We start from the raw sequence: 20,654 nt of genomic DNA, 5'->3' as shown, positions 1-20,654 counted from the left end.
ACATTTATCGCTAAGATAACATATAGGCCCGGGCAATTAAAAGCATGCGTCTCTGGGGGTCTGCTACACTGCTGTTCATCCTCCGCAGTGGCCGCACAATCTGCCGCGAGAGGCGCGTCAAAGATAATGAGGGCGACAGAGCGAGTCAAACACTAAATAATAAGACACGGAGATGTGTTGGAGGTGACACGGACGGTTACATGCAAGCAGAAAACCCTACTCACTTTGTAGAAAATCATCTTTAAAGTGCCGTAGAACCCCATCCTTGTAATCCGGTGTGTTTTCCTTTTTCCTCTTCAGTGACAATCAGTCCAAATGTGTGTGCGCGGTCGGGAGATAGCTGTGACAGTGTGAGGGCAGCGTACTCTCAGGTAAATCCGTCTCTGATGTTAACATGCTCGGGCACGTCACCGGACTGGCGTGCATGCGGTAGATTCCTCCGGTAAAGGCATTAAAGAAAAAGAGAGACAGGGAAAAAAGAAGAAGCTCCGCCGTGTCACGCCGACTTAAACGGGGCTCGGTCGGTGGGGTTGAACAATGCGATGCGACGATCCCGGAGGCGTGTGCGCCGCCGACCAGCCTCACCGAGCAGGGAGTGAACAGATGAGGGAGAAAGAGGGTGACACTCGGCAGAAAGGGGAGGAGTGGAGGAGGAGAGCGTCAGAGCAGCAGAGCAGTGCCCTCTTCTCTCCTCACAGGCTGCACGACCGCTCCTCCAAACAGGATCGGATTACAGCCTCCCCGGTGGAGACGGCAGGAATGGTGCAGTCCAACATTCAACACTGTGTGCGCAGCGCATCCTCTCCTCTGCGAGCAGGAGACCGGGGACGTATGCGGAGCAGGCGAGGGAGCACACAGGGACCGGGTGGGGTGCGCACTTGTCCTCTTTGCATAGAGGTGGACCCACACTTGTTGCAAAAAACAAAATCACTTCATCCATCCATGCACCCCACCCAACACGCTCTGCATTTTAACACCGAAGGCAACCTCACTTTTTAAATGCTCTGCATCATATACACTGTACTGTACAGACTGTAAAAGTACCTCCACATAGCATATATGCCCACTGTAAAACCTGACAAGTTAATCTTACTTAAAATAATCTTGGAAATCAATTGCACTGAAAAAAAAGAAAGTAAAAATATCTTAATTTCTGTTTACTTTATATCTGAGAGTTTTTACTTTAAATCTATCTGAATTTAGTTAACTTTGTGAAGTTGCTGCAACTTTAAAATAGCAAGTGAATTTACTTGATTCTTTTTAAGTGTTTAGCAACTTCAGTAAACCAAAGTCTGATTTAACTTGATCATGACAAAGAGGATATTGCCAATAATGAATATAAAAGATCTGCAAATTATTTTTTGTTAACATGTTTAGGAATATACAAATATGACTTACTGACTAGTATGTAACCAGCAAAATACAGCCATAGCACAGTAAACTTGGTTTATTGAAGTAACCAAAACTTAAAAAGATCAACTTAATTATATTTATAATTTTTTGAGTTGCAACAACTTCACAAAATTAAGTAGAGATAACTAAACTTTAAGTAAATGTTACAATTAGATATAAAGTTAACATAAATTACGATTAATAGTTACATTTACGCAAAGTAACTATCTACATTTACTCAAGTACTGTGCTTAAGAAGAACTCTGAAGCAAACAGTCTGCCATTATAATCTATCAGGCATGGATCCACGTCTGCTACACCTGCTCATTTGCACACACACATGGAACAAGCTAATATTTGCATTTCAGTATGGCAGGTAATGGGGTGACTGCACCTGCCCTGTTTGAAACATCACACACTGCTGATGGCTTCTTGACTGTTATTACAGCTCGTTCAAAAACACAGAATACAGACTGTCAGCGATGTCACAAATATACAATATATACACCATTTCAAACTTATATTTCCTGTTGGCAAATTGGTGATTCCTAGGAAAGCGATGGCACGACCTGTTCTACTCTGCTTTACTCGGCGTCTTAGTGGCTTACCGTGTAATAACTAACTCAGGGTTTCCCACACATTCATCTGTTTTATATTTTTGGAGCTGGACTGTTTATTAGGAGCAGTATTGGAATATATATACTGGTCAGTGATATTGTACCACACTCCTGGAGCATGGAGCAGAGCAGCAGAACATCAGGTTCAGTGAAAGTGAAACTTAACTTAACTGGTTCTAGGTGTAAAAGTTTGCATTCACTCAGTTTTGCAGTAGCTGCTCCTCTTATCCATCAATCTGATCTGATTAGCTATAAGATCGACAGATCAATTATCAACCCGCAAGCCAAACTTCTCAAACTGTGGCTGAGGAAGAAAAAGAATTAATGATTCTAACAGATTATCCCTTTGTGGGAAACGCTGTAATCTTGACCAGTTTCACTCCTTTTACCTAAACCACACCAATCTATCCTTTACTATCCTTACTATTCCAAATTTACTTCCTGTTGGACTGTTTTGTAGTGTTTGTGAATGACATCAACTGACACAAAGTAAACAAGGATCCAAGTTTATGCCAAGCAACGCAATCTCAAAAAAAACCAAAACGTTGTACTAATATATAGTGTCACTACAGTCATTCTCCCAACTGCAAAGACAGTTCAGAGACGCAGAAAGTGTAAATGTGGAAGACCTGGAAACAATGACCAATCAGAAAAGACTTGGCTTTTTGGCGAGGGGAGCTTAAAGAGACAGGCACTAAAACTGAGCGTTTGAGACAGAACGTGAATACAGGTAATTATAAGCAGACAGTATGAGAAAATGAAGTTTTTAAACATTAAAGCATATTTCTACTTCTGGCAGAAAACCAAAATACAACTATGAACCCGAAAAGTAGCATAATATGAAACCTTAAAGCAAAGTTTGCTGGCTTTAGGGAATGCCATAACACTATGATCTCTGCATTAGAAATCCAGTTAGAACCAGTTCGGACCACCCCATTAGTTTCTATGAATCTAATGGTGAATTTGACCTCACGAGAAGTCGGTGTCAGATCATCGAAACACGGGACACAATGAAGAGTCGTGGGAAGGGTTCTATTCACAGGTGACAGAGCTTTAAGATCTGGCAGTGCTTCAGACACTCCTGTCTTACACCTGTAATTACTGCGTGACCTGACACAGGGGTGGAATTTTAGGGCTTGTAACCGAAAAGAAAAACTTGGCAAGATAGTTCTGGAACTGTTGAGGTATTCTAGACTAGATGCTAAAAATAATCAATGCTACGCAAGAAACTGCAAACCATAGCTTTTTGTGTGAATTACCAAAACAAATAAAAGCTAATCAATTAAGTCCGAAATAAATGTCTGGATGAAGTTAGGAAAGGATCAAAATCATTTGAGAGGACACAACAGGTGTAAGAGGACTCGGCTAATCCTAGCCTTTTAGTCACACTTTCTCACCACAGATGTACACACAGAAAATCACCCGGTCTGTTGGACGTCGGGGTGCATCAGACAGAGCTGGCCGGGCTTTGTCTGTGTGTGTTTAAGGTGGCCCTCATGAGAAAGGCCCTCTCGTTGCTCTCAGCCGGCTCAACCTTTACACAGCACATTGGAATGCTTGGCATGCAAGAGGGGTTGCACTGTGGCCTTTGAATAGGCCGTGGCCTCCTTTGTCGCTCCCCTTCTGCCAGTTGGTAAAGCATTAACAGACCTCACCCCCTCCTCCTGATACTGACCTTCTGCTTATCAAACCCAGAATCATGCTGGTCAGACGTGAAGCTGCAAAAAACGGTTTTCTTAAAGAGGAACCTTATTTTGAACAGTTATTATCAACAAACAAACCTGTGCAGGTACCAGCACTCCATCAGACATTGTCTCCTTTTGCTGCAATATTTGAACAGCGGAGGATGTATAAAAATACACTCATTACATCGCAGTGCAGCAGATAGCTTGTGGGGAAATGCAAATGTTGTCTCATTTGACTGTGCACAAAGAATAGACAACATCAATGCCAAGGTTTCAGCGCACTGACTCAACAGATACTGTACAAGCCCGCAGATAAGTTGAGCAACCTTGGATGTGTAAAGACACAAGAGGGGACGATTAATGAATGGACAAGGACATTTTGCCTGCAAATATTGATCAGTTTCAATATTAATTCGTTTTTTTTTTATTTACAAACTGAATTTTTAATCTAGAAAATATTTTTTTTAAAAATACCCTGCACAATTTAGCAGAGCGCTAAATGTTGTCTTTGCTTTTCTTACAATACAAATATGCAAATTTATTTGAAAAGCAAGAACATCCCCACATGCTGAAAGCAAATGTTTAAAGTTTTGCTTGTTAATTGTCTTAAGAATTGTTAGATTTACAGCTGTAATGATCAGTTGATTAATCAACGGACAAAGAATTAATCTGCACTGAGTAATTAATTGAGAAAATGCCCAAAACTCATTAGTTATAGCTTCTTAATTGAAAAAAAATGGCTTGTTTTCTTGGTCTGGTGTTTCCTGCAATGTTAATTTAAACTGTGAAAAGTTGCAACAGGAATTTTTGTCTTCATAGACTTGAAGATTAATCTCATAACCAGGAAAATAATCAGCAGAAAAAGCGATGATGAAAACAAAAGTTAGTTGCAGCCCTAAATTAGTTATCTAAATTGCCTAATTAAATTTCAGTAGAGTCACTGATTAATCGCTGAAGCCTCAGAATTAAAGGTCTAACACCTGTCTCTTACGACTGAGCCTATTATTCCAAATCAACAGATGTTGGTGAAAAAGCTTCCCTACAGGAGAAAAGGAGCTTTCTTGAGCAAATGTTTAATGTGAGGTGGTGAACTTGGAGGAGCCAAATACTTCTTAGGCAGTGATGCATCACTAAACGGTGCCGTGTCATTGTGCGATTGTCCTCTCTGTGGAAAAAAAAAATGAGGACGAGGGGGTCCTCCTCTCAATAGATTTTCCTGAAATGGTGAAGTGTGAGCCTCATTCCAGGCTGGACAGATGCAATGCGCGTGGGGGAGGTTTGATGAATAAGGAAACCATGGATCATGGCATTCTGTGAACGATAATAATAGCATCATCTGCATGGAGTTGAATTAACATATCCTGCAGCCACCCACGCGACCGAAACATCCAAGTTTGAAGGGGTCAGGTCAAAAAAGAAATTAAAGCAAGAGCCACTGGTATCTCCCTCGTGACATCGATGATGCTCATGGAAAATAAATGAAGAACAGAGGTCAGTATTTGCAATTATCAGCAATTATTTGGAAATTGCAGTTCAGAGCAGATGCAGCATTTTAAAAGCTATACAAGTAGAGGGAAAATAGTTATTGTAAATTGTCTTCGCCAGGGGTTCTCAACCTTTGTACCTTAGGGGCTACTTTTCATTATAAAAGGGGACCATTTTTCCCAAATACAGAGGGAAAAACATGAATAGGAGAAAAATAAATTGTGCTGTAGATATATGTAACGCCACTGTCGGCTATAAAGACCAAAATAAATAATGAATCCAATTTTAATATATTCTGGGGCATTTTTCCCCACCAAACAATTTGGAGCTAGCCAAGTGCTGTATCGCACATCACTTTTTCATTTGAAAATCAATTTTGTCATCATTTTAACTTGATGATAATTATTTTTATGAATTCTTGAGCACTCTAAGATTCTAAAATACCTAGCTTTCTATATTGCCAAAAATAAAAAATTATCTAGCCACTTGACCTCCACAGCCCACTAGAAGGCACTCTGAGGCCCACCAGTGAGCAACGGCCCACGAGTTGAGAAACGCTAGTCTACACAATGAAAATGAAAAATGTACAGAAGTTTCAACACTAAGGAGAGAGCTATGAAATTTAAAGACGAGTGTCCGGTGTCGTTCCTCCCGGCACAGGCATACATGCACACACTAAAAGGCTGAAGTTGGTCAGTATTATAAAATATTGGGCAGAAGTAATGCTCAGTATTTTTTGTTGCTTATCACTCTGAATCCGAATCTAATTGGGAATGTATGTCAGTTAATAAGTGATGAAGTCTCATTTTATGATAAAAATCATTGTAGTGCAGCCGGGTTATATTCCTTTTTCTTTGTCCTTAACTGGGTAACAAAAGACATTTGACAACATTTGATAGTATTTATGCAGCCCAGGACTTTCACCATGATGTTTGCTTGAACAATCAGCAGAAGGCAGCAAAGCAGAAAACTACAATAATGAATGTAATTTCTTTATTGTAGAAATTTTTAAGTGGAAAAGGAGGCTGTGGGCTTCTGAACGACTTCCTAACAGAACTACAGTTGTTACAATATTTCCTATTGCATCTGTACAGCATCTTAAGTCAGTGATTACTACTAATGATTTGCAAAGTATAACTCAATAAGTAAAAAAAATGTGACTTAAAAAGACAGGGGAACCATTCTTGAACTTAAAACCTAGACTTTCCCACAGTTCTCTTCCAACATGAAAGTTGCAGAACAGCTTGAAGAACAAAGATGAACCTCAACTGGCTACATCTGTGTCTAGAGGTGTTTTCTGCTTCTTGTCATCACATTACATTACTGGGAATAACAGCCACCCTGTCTCCTTATCCAGTAATGTGTACAATTAAAATTGACCACAGAGCACTCAGCAAGGCAATAAAAGACAGAGAAGCTGATTTCCCTCCGGAAAATAAGTCAGTATGGTGTGAGTGCTCAAGGAAGATGATATTGACACTCTGGCCTCAATGTGTACACTGAATGGATGAAATCCACAAACAAAGAGCCAAGTGATTTCTCCATTCTCAACCCTTAAAGGTCCAGTGTGTGGGATTTAGGGGCATCTATTGGCAGATATGTAATATAATATAAAACTATATTGTCATTAGCTTATAATCACCTGAAACTAACAATAGATTTTGCTACCTTAGAACAAGGACTTCATAGCCCGCCATGTTGCACCAGCATGTTTCTACAGCAGCCCAGAACAAACAAATCAAACACTGGATTTAGACAAGGCCAGTTGCAATTTTACGCAATCTGAAGGCCACCGAAGATTCACCGAAGTTCAGCCCTGAGCACAGAGTCTTGATTTTCCACTGACCAATCAACAGACTGCAGTGTTTCTCGCTCACCCTTTTAGAACCAGATCTGTGTGCTTGGTAACCCAAGAAGAGGGGTGACCAAAAATGGGAATGGTTCCAACGGTACTAAAGGTACCATCTACAACTTTTCACAATGGAAAAGCAAAAAAAATGCATACCAAGCTGAACTGAACCATACTGACATGCTGTTGGAAAACGCCGCATTGAAGAGGCAGGGGTGAGGGACGTCTACTCAGTTGGTCGCAATCTGAGACCTCAGTGCCAGATGCTCCAAAAGAAGATCAGCATAACACAAAATTTGGGTCCAAACTCCTAGCAGTGGGAATCCTCTCAGGTTTTCTTTTTCTCACCAGCAGCAATTTGTTGAGTTTGCATCATAGGCTAGAAAACTGATCAGCTGATAAGTTTGTGGTTGAAATCATCACAGTTAATCAAATCAGCTCTATAGATTAGAGGTCTTTCTGCTGCAGAGGTGAGTGAAGGAAAACTTTCTGTTGCTGCCATTACACTGACGTGCTTGACTGTGGGGTGCGGAGTTTCCATTTGAACGCAGCCTGATTCATTTTAAGTTGGTTAAAAAAATGATACACATTTTCATACATTTGTCATGGTTTTAACGGTTATATCTGTAAGAAGTGTGCGAAATTTTAGAAACAGATTACCAACTGTTTCCTGCAAAAAAACAGGAACATTTTGTGTTAAAAGTACACCAGTGTCTGTCCCATTAATGTTCAAACAAGACAAGTACACATATGTTTAATTTCTTTGGCAATGAAACACACCTCACCTCATCATCTCACCTGAGGAGGATAATATGCACTTCCTGGCAGACAACAGTTCTTCCCAGTAGGACTACAAAGACACCTGGACGACATTCAGTCGTCCTTGTAATCCTGCTGGGAAGAACTTTAGAGGTGGAAATAAAGATGGACACTGCATCATTAGGTTTTAACTCAAAAGGTTTTAAATTTGTTGTGCAAGACGTAATGAGGTCCAAGTAATCAATAACTGAATGTGTGTCTCTTTGCATTTTAAAGACTTAAATCGTTAAGTTGTCCAATCACAAGCATCATACCCGAATCCTGAGGTCATCAGCAAAGAGCCCAAAGCATACATCAGCTCAGTGGCACTTGCCTGCTGGAAACTGATGAAGAAAAAGCTTCAAAGAGAAAAGTGTGACCCTCTCCGAAAGCCACAGCTTCGTTACATTTGACCTACAGCGTGGCAGAAAAGTTAGCCAGCAAGTTTGGATGGCTTTTATTCAGTGAGTGACTTATCTGAACTGCATCACCTTCCTCATTTGCTCAAAGTCAAGATTATTTATATAGCTTGAAATCACAAGTTTGCCTCAGAGGACTTCACATTTTGTACAATAATATCTTTAGAATGACACATTCTATCCTCCAGATCAATGATACAGAGAAGAAATAAATAAATCTCTTTGGAAAAAATGAAGAAAGCCTCACTCCTCCATCATGAACAGGCAAACAATAGTACAATGGTACAATTGTACGGAGAAGATAGTAGCAGCAGCGGGATGAAATTCTGAGTTTCTAAAATGTTAAGTACAATATAAAGTAAAAAGAGTTTCAAGTAAAGACCTTAGGATACATGTGAAGTTCAGGACTTTCATTTTGTCATTTTGACTTAAAGTTTTAAAGCTGCTTTTGGCTCTTTCGAGGAAGAGTGATCAAACTTGGATTTTCTCGCAGTCAAATAACTTCTCTAAAAATTTTAATACACTATACGATAAGTACCTCAGGAGGTCATATACTATATGCTCTAATGGCAAATTGTACAAGAAAAATTTCACCATAGAGGTATTAACGTTTCCCTCCTTTTCTAATCCCTTCCCAACGATAGGCCTATCTAGTTTTTGCATTTGGATGCAGCCTGAGCTGTCATATCTCATTCAGAAATGAAAGAGGGTTATGGAAATGCGTGTGATGAGCCAGGTGAAACTTGGCCGGGGCTGGCATCAACATTTACACAGAAACGAATAAACCTCTTTAATCATCCAGAATTACCACTCTGCATCCCAGATGAAGCAGAGCGAGCCAAATTGTGCCTGCTGGGTGCTGCCTGTCATCTGTAGATCCCTAAATATGTTTGAAAAGGTGGTGGGAAACCATGTGGGGACATTCTGACGGTGACATGGTCACATGTTTTGACCTGAACTTGCTATTAAAACTCATGAATCACACACTCTTTGGTATTTTATCCCCCTCTTGTGATACTGATCTCATCTGGAACACCATCTTCCCATACTACCTTTTATCTCTCCAACAAAGCAGTGATTTGCATGTTTGCTGCTCCAAATAAAGGATTTCAAAAGAAAACACGCCCGAGTAACCTCTGAACGGAGAGTTTACCTTAATCTCAGCGGATCAGAGATCAGAGGATCAGACTGTTAGAAGCAATGAAATAATCAAATATATTTATCACTCACGCTTTCACCCTTCTTTTGGGACTTACAGGCCATCCAAACAAAAAATAAAATAAAATAACTTTAACAATGTGAGCATTCACACTGATGAATGAATGAAAATGATCTAAAATCAATCCTAAAGAAATTGTCATTTTTAATGGTGATGTGGAGTTCAGCTGTACCAGTTTTTAAAGCAATATATTTTGAGTTACTGTTAAAATATATCCACGGTCCCCAAATATTTTCATGGACAAATTTTCAAAATGTTTCAATGGCTTTTTAAGGACCCATCATGTATATCTTTTTTTTATTCACACAGAATTTTTGGGAAAATAAAACACACTAATGTAGCTTGCTGTTGCTAGCTAGATAACTGCTGAATCTTTGCTCTGTGGTTAAAGGGTAAAGTTAGTAGTAATGCTGCAGTAAATAGTAGCCACTTTGGTCCAGGCTGAAATATTAAAACATTGTATGTGTTGTCATACTAGATTTAGAGATCCTCTGACTTTTCTTTTAGTGCCATCAGCAGGGTAAAATGTTCACTTATCCAGTAAAATATCTCAAAAGCAACCAAATAGATCACAATGAAATTCTACACAGACATTAACTGTTCTGATGTAACTTTGATGATCCTTTGGTGCCACCACAAAGTTGACAGTTTTCAGTAAACTGTCGACAACTCTCGGACAGATGGCCATGAAATTCTGTGTAGACATTCATGCCCCCTTTGCTTGTCATTTTGACTGCCAAATATCAGCAAAACTGCAGACATTACAACTCAGGTGATGGAGAACATACCCACAATAAATATTATAACTGCTAAACATTCTCATGTTAGCTATTCTCATTGTGGGCATTTCAGCACGCTGACATCGAGTTCAAAACATTTGTTATACAATAACACAGTGTTGCTATATGAACCTCACACACTCTGCATAATTGAAAGTGGTGCTTACTGTACGTTAAGCACTTCTAAGCTGAGCCTCCCAGAGGTGTGAGAGTATAGTACACACTCAAAAACACAGCATTACCCTATCTAAGCTAAGAGGAGCTCTGTGTTAAATATAGCTCAAAGTTAAATACCAGTGGCACTACTAATAATATTCATAAACATTCTCATTGAGCCTACTCTGCCAAAATAAGGAAGCATAGCGGCAGGAGGGGGGATGGTACCATCTGTCTCAGCAATGTTGCTCAAAAAGTTTCCTTGAAACATCAACAAGTTCTACTGTGAGGAAAAGACCATTAACTTCAGTATAGGACAGACTGTGGTGTTTTTCTCAACATAACAAACCGGTGAGGAACAAAAGAGCAAAGAGTGCAGGGTGGCACCTCCTTTACTGCTAAGATAAATGGAGGGATACTTTTTAACAACTTGTCGAATGACCAAGTTCAACAAAGTGGAAGACAGGAGGGAGAATGATCAGAGGAAGCTGAAGAAGAGGCCCTGTAGTTGTTGTCTCTGCCTTTTCTGAAGATTATACCATGGTGGATCCCACTGACAGGTGAGCCTCACTAATGAGGTTATCTGGAAAGAATGCAGGTAGAGCGCCTTAAAGCCTTAAGTTGAAAACGCAGCTCTTGTTTCATCAGCCCTATTCTTGATAGCCAGGTTAAGTAAAAAAGTGACACAAATGGACAGTGACCAAAAAAAAGCCCAAATGTTTGAAAAGAGTGAAGTATGTGCCTCCCATGTTGACAAAGACATCCAATTTCCAGAAAGTGAAGGGCACATTTGATCTTGTTTAGATGTGTCTACTGGCCATGCTTTGAAAGCCATTGCTCTTGTCTAAAGTGTTTGGGATTATGGTTATCTCTGATGCACCACCAGCAGAGTGGGTGATAGCAACCGTTTTAAGTGCCTGAGTCGACTGCTATCAACTGCCATGTCTGATGGCACAAAATGAGACTCACATAATGGCTGTGTGGCGAAACAGAGATCAAAAAGGCAAAACATGAAAGTTTAAACATCTTTGTATTTGGGCATTTGTTGGTGAAGATGAATGATGCAACAGAACAGCAACACAACTTGTCTGTGGACTAGACATGATCAGATTTTACTCAAGTACACATTAACGAAATGCAACAACAAAAGCCCATCACAGGCTATTTGATGGTTGACATGGTGTGTGTGTCATCAAACTGATGCTTATTCAGATATTAAGCAGTTACGCAGCAACACAAGCATTTGAAGTTCAGTATTCACTCTTTTCTTTGGTTTTCACAAACTCCTGAGGGAAATATCTGGCTCTTTAGCTGCTAAATGCTCCACTGTGTTCACCAGCTAGTCACTAACTGCGTCTGTCTGCGTTTGGAGCTGAGCATGTCATGTACACTTGTTCTTGTTGTTGTTTTTAAGAGCTTTTTCACTAGTTCATAAAAACAAATTAAAGCTCAGGGTTTGACATCAAGGTTGTTTTTCATTGCCTGGTTGGGTAATTAGGTCAGAAATCGTCTTGCCCCAAGTCAGCTCTTACTTTCCCCCTGTGCACATTGTTTTATTTTATTAGTGGTTATCAAATAACACCAAAGGAAAGCGTTAACTGTTATAGTAAGTCTTTATTTAAGAAGTAGAAGAGGAAATGAGGCTGCTCTCTTCTACTCTATTTCCATCATTAGCTGCAGAACCCCCCCGCCCAAATGTTTTTATTCATTTATCTATTTTACCATTTGCCTGATTGAGCAAGAGAGTTGCTATATTGACAAGCCTGACGTGGTATTACTCGCCCTGGGCAATGGGGCAGTTATTGCTACTGCTGAGCCCTGTAGCTGCTCTGAAGAATCAGTTTAAAACTATACTCATTTGTACATAATTAATTCAGAGATAGACAGGTGTACACCTTTTACTGATATTTTCAACATATTCAAAAAACATATTTAGAATATTTTAAATATAGAGTTAAGCTGCTAGAAAAGTGATTATAAAGAAATGACTGAAGCTGGACACACCATCTACAGAGAACTGGTTTTACACCACTTATAAAATCTTTGATAATGAAAGAATTACTTCCTCAATGAAGCCTGAGGAAATTAAATTGGACAAGATTAAGAAGTAGAAAATGTATATTTCCCGAAACACCCCTTTTTTGTCGAAATTTGTTTTTTTAAACTACTTATTATTAATTTTGTTTATCTATCACAAATGAAACCCCATGCTCTCTTTTATTCTTTTTTTGTTGTTTGTGCCTTGCTATTTATTTATTTTATTTTTTTTTTGCTTTGATTTTGTCAAGATATTGTCTGCTCTTAATAATTTACTCACATTTTCCTGTTTATGACTGTTTTTATTTAATCATTCCTTGTGTTTTTATTTGATCATGCCTGTTTTAATTAGTCTCTTTGTGGAGCACTTTGGTCGACATTTATTGTTTTTAAATATGCTCTTTAAATAAATATGACTTGATTTGACTTGACTATGTGTGTGTTTAATAATTCCATTGCTAAAAACTGAAAAGTTGGATCACTTTGTAAAAGCACTGAACTAAAGATGACTGTGAGGTGGTGTTACTATTAAGTGACACCAAATACAAGAAAAAGATGTCAAAAAAAGAAAAAAAATCTAAAAGTGAATCCCCACTAATGGTCTGAATGGGTGGACATATTTATCATTGCTACCATCACATTTTCGTCAGTGCTGTACAGATAATGAAATGTATCTTCCTTCGCATTAACAAATACACTTGATAGCGGTATGCACTGTGAACACAGAGGACGTGAAGCTATTTCTTAATAAAACAGCCTGAGGCAAAATGAAAATTACTTGTGGAGAAAGAATGCAACAGAAAGCTGATCATAAGCGATGCAATGATTTGGTTCATGAAGTGCGCTGTGCTATCGGATCATATTTACCATGTTTAATCTGCCATACAGGCAGGACTGAGGATCGAGTCGCCTTTTTGGCCGAGGCAGTGCGACTTAATAAGAAAAGTAATCTAGGTTGGAATTTGTATACAATATGAGGAAAAGAGTGGACCTCATTGTTCAAAAGAGGAGCGGTCGTGCTGCAACACAGCGAAGGCACAATACAGAGCGGACTGAGACCGTCGTTAGAGAGCACGGTGAGATGGATGATAGCGGTGCTGAGAGAGAGATGTGTCTCCCAAGATTTAAGAGGCTACACAGAATGACAAAGGTCAGGGGTCATAAATGTTTCATTTCAGGAAGGGCAGAGGAGCAGTGAACCTTGGATGGCTTGCAAGCATGTTTTTCTCACTCCCACACAGACACACAAATACTTGATGCTACTGCAGCAGTTGTAGACCGAAGAGACCTAAAGTAAGTGTAAGGGTTCTCACACATTTCCACTGACAGAATTTCAAAACCTTTCCATGACTTTTCAAGGATAGTACTTTTTTGTCTTGCTCCACTTGTCCAGTGTTTTTTAAACATATACAATCCAGACTGTCTTCACACATAATTTCACCTAGCTGGCAAACATGAAGGGAGAGACGATATGCTGGAGGAAGTGAAGAAACTACGTTACATTACTACGTAAACAGAACCCACACATCGCCGTATATTAAAGCTACAATACGGCGACAGCTTAAGAAAATACAATTGCCGTAATGACACATTATGTGGACTGTTATACACTGCAGATTAATGTGACTGATTTAACTTCACAGAAAAAATTTCATGACGTTTCCAATACTCTTCATGTTTTTTTGCTATTTTGTTGACTATTCCAGGCATGAAAAATGTGATTATGAAATTCCATGACTTTTCCAGGTTTTTCATGACTACGAGAACCCGGGAGTATTAATGCAGAGATAAGAGAGTGTGCAGGTTAGAAACAACTGTGACAGTACTCTTCAAATATGGGGCTCCATATAAGTTAAGACAGAAAGCTCAACAATGAATACAGCTAACATCACGCATGTTAATAGCGACTATTTTACCTAGCGTTTAGACTGGTCAACTAGTCTAAAGGTTAAAAAAAAAAAAAAAAACAGTCAGTACTCTACTGTACTGCAAGTAGTACTGTTTATTTTTTGTTGTTCTCTTCCTTTTTATTTGTTTGCTTGCATCCTGTCATGTCAACAAGTAAATTAAGTCTTGGCTTGTCTAGTGTCATCTGTCATAAAGAAATATTGCATATATTATGTATATTATAAGAGCCAACAACACATTTTTAATAACCAAATCGTATTTTAAATGCTGCTGAGATGTGCTGCACCTGCACTATGCTTTATGAACATTGCACATCATCCTACAAAACATGACAACAACTCACCAAATACAACTTATTAAACAAATAACTTGATTTACAAAATACTGAACATCTCAACTCATCCTCATTTGAAAAATACACACACACACACAAACACACACACACACACGCAGTCATGCGGTAACTCTCTAATGGACGCAAGCTGACATACACAAATACATCCAGGCTTCTCAGAAGCTCTGTGCACCAAACTGATGACATCCAGCCACTCCAACTGTGTGTGAGGCTCGAACATACTTTCTAGATTGAACGTCTGCAGACAGCTGCAGACTTGTACCCGTTGCACCAACATGCATGTGAGTCTGAGAATGTGTGTGTGTTTGTGCATGTGTGTGTGTGAAAGAAAGCGAATGAGAAAGAGAGACACTGGTGATCAGAGCCACTGGTTAGTCTCGCATGCCAATCCAAATTCCTTGCGTTTTTCTCAGGAGATATCTTAATAATACATTTTACTGACAATTATTTATGGGGGCAATAATTAATTGACTAATTGCACACATCCCTAGCTTACGTTAGAAAAATCTTTAAAACATAGGATATGAACAGCCCCTAAAACAGGAGTTTTATTGCAAAAGCCTTGTCTTCAAACTTAATAAAACCCTCCAGGAATAAAGCACAGAACAGAAGTACAATAAATGTACTAACTGGGTCTGTGGTGATAATTGTTAAGACTGATGTTATAGGTGGCTGCCATATGTCCACTGAATCTTGAGAAGGAAATGCGTCAAACTGTGAGGGTCGGCAGCATGAGGCCTCTGTGGAGTTACATCGCATGCTGGGCAACAGGGAGACAGACGGAGGACAGCGGAAAAGCCCCAGCTGCTGCCAAAGAGAAATCTTGAATGGGTGGAAATGAATTTTAATGTGAAAAGGGAAAAGTATGGCATACTTTGTGTTCATGAAAACTTCTCAAGAGACTAAGTTATGCAGCAAAAAACCTGTCTAACTAGGTTGCTATCTATGAGCAGATTAACTGACACTGATTTTGTTGAAATAAGTCGTTAAAGGTGAATGTCTAGCAGGTTTTTAGTGAGCAATTCCAAGTTTCTGCTGGAGGCTTAACCCTGAAAAAAAGGGCATACACTCTGTAAGCAGTGGTTATGTGTTACTGATTTGATTCAGACTTTGCTGCAGTCTTCTCCTCCTCCCTGCCTCCAAATCATACAGCGTCTGACACGTACTCCGAGAGCACTCCTACACACCGAACCACACAGAAGACACCATTCTCTTTTTTCCTATTTTGCAGAGAATGAATACGGCGAGATGAGTATAGTGGGTCATTTGGAAAAACACCTTTAGGAGCTGGGAGTTTGTGTGTGTTTGATGATTTGTTTGCTCATATGTAGTGCTTTATGGCATGCATAATGGATACAGGAATTCCCCCAAGAGCCGTGGCAACAGGAAAATACAGTGTACAGTCATACACTAGGCAGCAGAGTGCAAGGAGCGAGAGACTTTGGATGATACTGATATACTGTAGCAGAAAGTTTGTAGGAAGAGAACTATACTGCCCAATATTATACATTTTTTATGGTCTGAAATCTTACTAGATTGATGTTGACATTCAAAAGAGTACAAAGTGTTACCCATGTGGAGACACTGGCACAGAAGCTAAAGATAAAAATGTGTTTCCTATATTGTTTGTGTCTTGAGTATAGGAAAACAATCATACATCTAACCATCATGACTGTGCTCGACTATGGAGATTTTTGTTCATGTGCAGCTCGTATTAACTAACAACTTGATGCAGTTCATCATCAAGCTTTTTGTTTCACAACAAGAGATACTTTATATATAGCAGAGAAGGGAAATGAAGATGAGAGAAGAGAATATTTATAAACTCTCCTGCAAAAGCTGCCTCAGTCTATCTATTCTTTTCTAAACTTTACCACCTCTCACCAAACCAGATCTCAGGACTGTTAAAGTCTACTTACCCTGTGGGTAAAGACTGAACTTGGGAAGGCAGCTGTCCACTAATTTGCACCTTCTAAATGAAATCAATAACAGAGGATTTTAAAACTTGAATACCTCATTTCACTGGCTGATTTGAAACTTTTAACATCTAATCTATTCAGTGAAGTCTGATTGTCTCTGCCGCTGTTTATGCTTCTGTTGTGTCTGGCTGTTCTTTGTTTGTATGCATGTTAACGTCGGGGTTAGCTACCATTCTCAGTTGAACTGATAACTGTTCCTGGAATTCAGTATCCAGTGGTACTTTGTTCTGGTACTTTATTTTCGCTGTAATAACAAAGATTTAATTTTTGAACAGGCTGCAGAACTGATGTCAATTAAAATGCAATTCTGCTCCTCTGCTCTTTTCTAATCACACATAGAGCTTCTATTTCTCTGTCTCTATCTGTATTTCGCTTGTATGTATGTGTGTCTGCTTGCCTAGCAGTAATGCTAGACTCTTACTAAATTTTTTAAAAAGAAAAGAGACAAAACGCCAAAACGATAGCGACAGAATGGCACGGCAGCAAAAAGTTTGGGCTTGCTGGGAAGCCCATAGAGCTGAGCTGAGCAGCCAACAGAGCGACATCCGATGGTGTTGAGCGGCTGACAAAGCGCCAACTGACAGATCAACTTCCCTGTTTTGATGCTCTTCAAACTCCTATCTGAAGTTGAACCCAGCAGCTCCGCAGAGCACTGTTGCCGGTCTCGGAGTTTCAGGGTGCTCTGCTGCACTTCTTCCTCTTGTCTAAACTCTATGTTCTCACCCAAATCCCCCCTCAGGTACAGACATTTGGCATTGATGGATTTAACGTGAAACATTACTTGGTAGTTCTGACGTAATTCGGTTTTTACCCTTGAAAGTACAAAGTTTGGTACCCAAGTATGGGTAGCAGTACTCAGGTGTCTCAGTTGAAAAAGAAATCTTGATTTCAATGAAACAACTTGATAAAATAAAGGTAATGCATTGTATATTTCACAGAGGTATTATCTTCTATCACGTTGTCGACTGTTGGCTTCATTATGCTTTTTGAATAGCCTGGGCCTTTACACAAACGGCTTGGTTAAAATGTTGAGAGATTTGGGCATTAAAATCAACACAGTATGTGGAGTTTGATTACACACTTCATTGCTGTTGAGGCTTCTTTGTGTCCCTGTTCTGAGGGAAATAAATGGACTGAGAATATTAGACTTGTATTTTCCCTCGGCAGCTTACTCAAAGTGGACTCAGACTGCCTGAAATAAAGAACAATCACTCTGTCTGAATTTTCAGTTTGAGGTCAGGAGGTGTTGCATTAACTTGAAAATATCTGTCTACTTAACACAGAGGTCAAGCTATAACACGCTATGACATGCTAATTTTCACCTTGTGGCAGGAAGTGTATTGTTAGTTCAAGCTGCCAATTGTCCCGCTTCACTCTCCAAAACTTGTCATACAGCTTGATGAGCTGTCTACCTTGAAATGACATGTAGCCCGAGGGTGAGCTAACCAGCTATTGCAAGCGTGGAAGCAGCAGATGGCATGAAAAAAAGTGAACATGCCTCCGTTGTTTAAATGGCGCAGGCAGTACTGGGATCAAACAGTATCCCGGAACACTCAAAGTATTAAAATTTGAAATATTAGCATTCACATTTTAAAATACACATCAGGATTGCAATAACTCTACAAAATGTCTTGTGAAAATGACAGAGCAACTGTTGTCTGAAAATATGCTTGAGTGATATGTTCGAGCTTAACTCAACAATTAGCGGGCCTTCCTATCCTTAAAAATCTGCGAGAGCCGCTATAACTCAGGCGACCACATAACCATCAACGGCTTGTGTTGGGCGGATGGTTGTCTCTTCTTTTTTTATGAGGAGCCAGTTGATATGTTTCTCTGTCACTTCTTTTCCTTCACTTTTCCCCCAACTTCCCCCACCAAAGACCCTACGCAGCCAAGTGGCCAGTCAATGAAATGAGCACAAGAGTGGAAACTGGAAGTGAGGTTGGAACAACTTCCCAAAAATAGACTTCCCTCAGCACACACTGTCATAGTCTTACACCGCAACAGCATGGGAGGCTTTAATGTTTTCCAATAAGAAACCACACCGTCTTTCTTTAGGGGATGTTGGCCTGCATTTAAAAAAAAAAAAAAGTAGTGACACACAACTTGGGGTCAATAAACTCAGAGAGAGGAAAGCAGAGTGAGCTGAGCTCACACAGCAACTAAGTTATCCGCATGTTTTCTCCTTCATTGGAGCAGACATCTGAGTGGGTGCTGACATAACTTATTCCACTTATTCAGAGAAGCTGAAATCGTTATTTTATGAAATTTAAAATTGATAAAGTACTTTATTTTTGCATTGCACTGGCCGTTCAGGAACCCTCTGCTAAACTCCAGCAGAGGTTGTTTGAGTCAAAGGGTTTCATCACTTTCAGTCAATTTCTATTTCCTCTGCCATGTTTCATGACCTTTAAGTCAAATGTAAACTGAAATCCAAGCTTTTAAATGTCAGGCGAGTCAAAATAATGTAGCTGCTTAAAACTGCAATTACTGTTGAAGTGTTGATGTTTTGCTCCTCACATTATTATGATATTACTTTAGGGATTTGTAGAAACCTATGTGATTGTTTTACTTTGTGTTTTAAACTGAGTAGGTGGCTATAATGAAGATTAAAAATATGTTCATTTATTAAAAACTATTGAAGAAAAAGGCTTCATTATACTCTTGTAAAATGCGCTCAATGCCGAGTCTATTTGTTCCTACTGCAGCTGTTTATCTCTGAAAACAGGTTATGAACACAAACTTTCATTTAAAACTGAGTAATTGCCATAAAAAGCTAGAAACTAGTTTTTGGCAAACGTTACTCAAACAAAGGTAATTAGTACATTTGTTAGGGACTACTGTGAGATTGTTTACTGCAGGAGAGCGTCTGCGGATCAACCTTAAGTTATCATGTTCATCATAATGAAGAATCTTGTCACCAAGTGCAACAGACTGGCTAACTGATGTTGTTTTGATTATTTCTTTAACAACAGCACAGGTTTACAGCACAGGGGAATACCCTGATTTAATCTATAATAAGCTCTGGGTACACAGGCAACGTGCAGTGGACATATGCTTGTTTTTGCTTTTGCATCATGTTTGATGATAATTTGCATTTTTGGGTGGGAGGACATTTTTTTATTTCCCAGATCCCGCCTTTTTTTTGTCCACACTACAAGACCTAAAGGAACACTGTTTATTTTGAGGAAATATGAAAATACGACTGTGCATGTCTTTGCATTTTTTAAGATTTTTTAAAGATTCATTTAAGACAGTTCAGTACCAATTAAGCCCTTACTTTTTAGACTGAAAAGTCTTAAAAGGCATTTAGCCTTTTAAGACTTAAAAGGCATTGTCTTAAAAGGCATTTAGCCTTTTAAGACTTTTTAAGGATCTGTGGAAACACTATAATATTAAAATTCATTCATTTTGACAAAAATGAAATGAAAAAATCATCAAGACAAATTGTGCATAATGCAGGTGATGCTTATCATTTCACACTGTGCTCCTGCTTGCAACCACTCTTGCCCTAAGCACACGATCTATTGATCAATATTCCTGACAAGCCAAAAAGCTATCATTAGCAAAAACCCTCACCAGCACAGTTCATGTATGGGAGGCGGGGCTAACCACACCAATTCAACCCTGACCCTATAGATGACCTTTAAATTTCACAATAGGCAGCTCCACAATAGCTGCCATGTGCCTAGTGGTTTAATCTCCACAGCCCATCTGCTGCGGCTGCTGCCTGTGAGTTGAATCTGCGAGAGGAGAGGGAGTGCCCAGCTTCCCTCTGAAGCTCACGGGTGTCTGTCTCACTACATCCTGTGGGACAGCTGTATGTTAATGTGCACAAGAGGCCGGGGACAGCAGCAGTCACTGGGATTGCCAGGCAGACATAGAACAAGGACCCCCTTCTCAGTGGGTAGCCAAAGGCATGAACTTGGCAGATTAGACATTCAGGAAACAAATAAGGCTCCATCACAGACGGGCA

The 20,654-nt window shown here is 39.5% G+C and overlaps 1 protein-coding gene across 2 annotated transcripts in view; it reads right to left on the bottom strand.

Moving 5' to 3' along the window:
* Positions 1 to 20,654, bottom strand: part of fbxw7 (F-box and WD repeat domain containing 7) — a 145,585-nt gene that overhangs the window by 29,590 nt on the left and 95,341 nt on the right. Inside the window, exon 1 of one of the 2 annotated variants that reach the window (XM_088075888.1) lies at positions 225 to 680. The exons of the other annotated variant lie outside the window; for it this stretch is intronic. Coding sequence (XP_087932014.1) covers positions 225 to 263 — 39 coding nt within the window. The 5' untranslated portion in view covers positions 264 to 680. Of the gene's footprint in view, positions 1 to 224; positions 681 to 20,654 lie in introns of those variants that run through there. 2 annotated transcript variants of the gene reach the window in all.

The sequence above is a fragment of the Plectropomus leopardus genome, chromosome 3 (genome assembly GCF_026936395.1).
Source record: "Plectropomus leopardus strain MGB_pleo_1.0 chromosome 3, ASM2693639v1, whole genome shotgun sequence".
Taxonomy (NCBI): domain Eukaryota; kingdom Metazoa; phylum Chordata; class Actinopteri; order Perciformes; family Serranidae; genus Plectropomus; species Plectropomus leopardus.
This window is presented reverse-complemented; position numbering and strand designations above follow the sequence as displayed.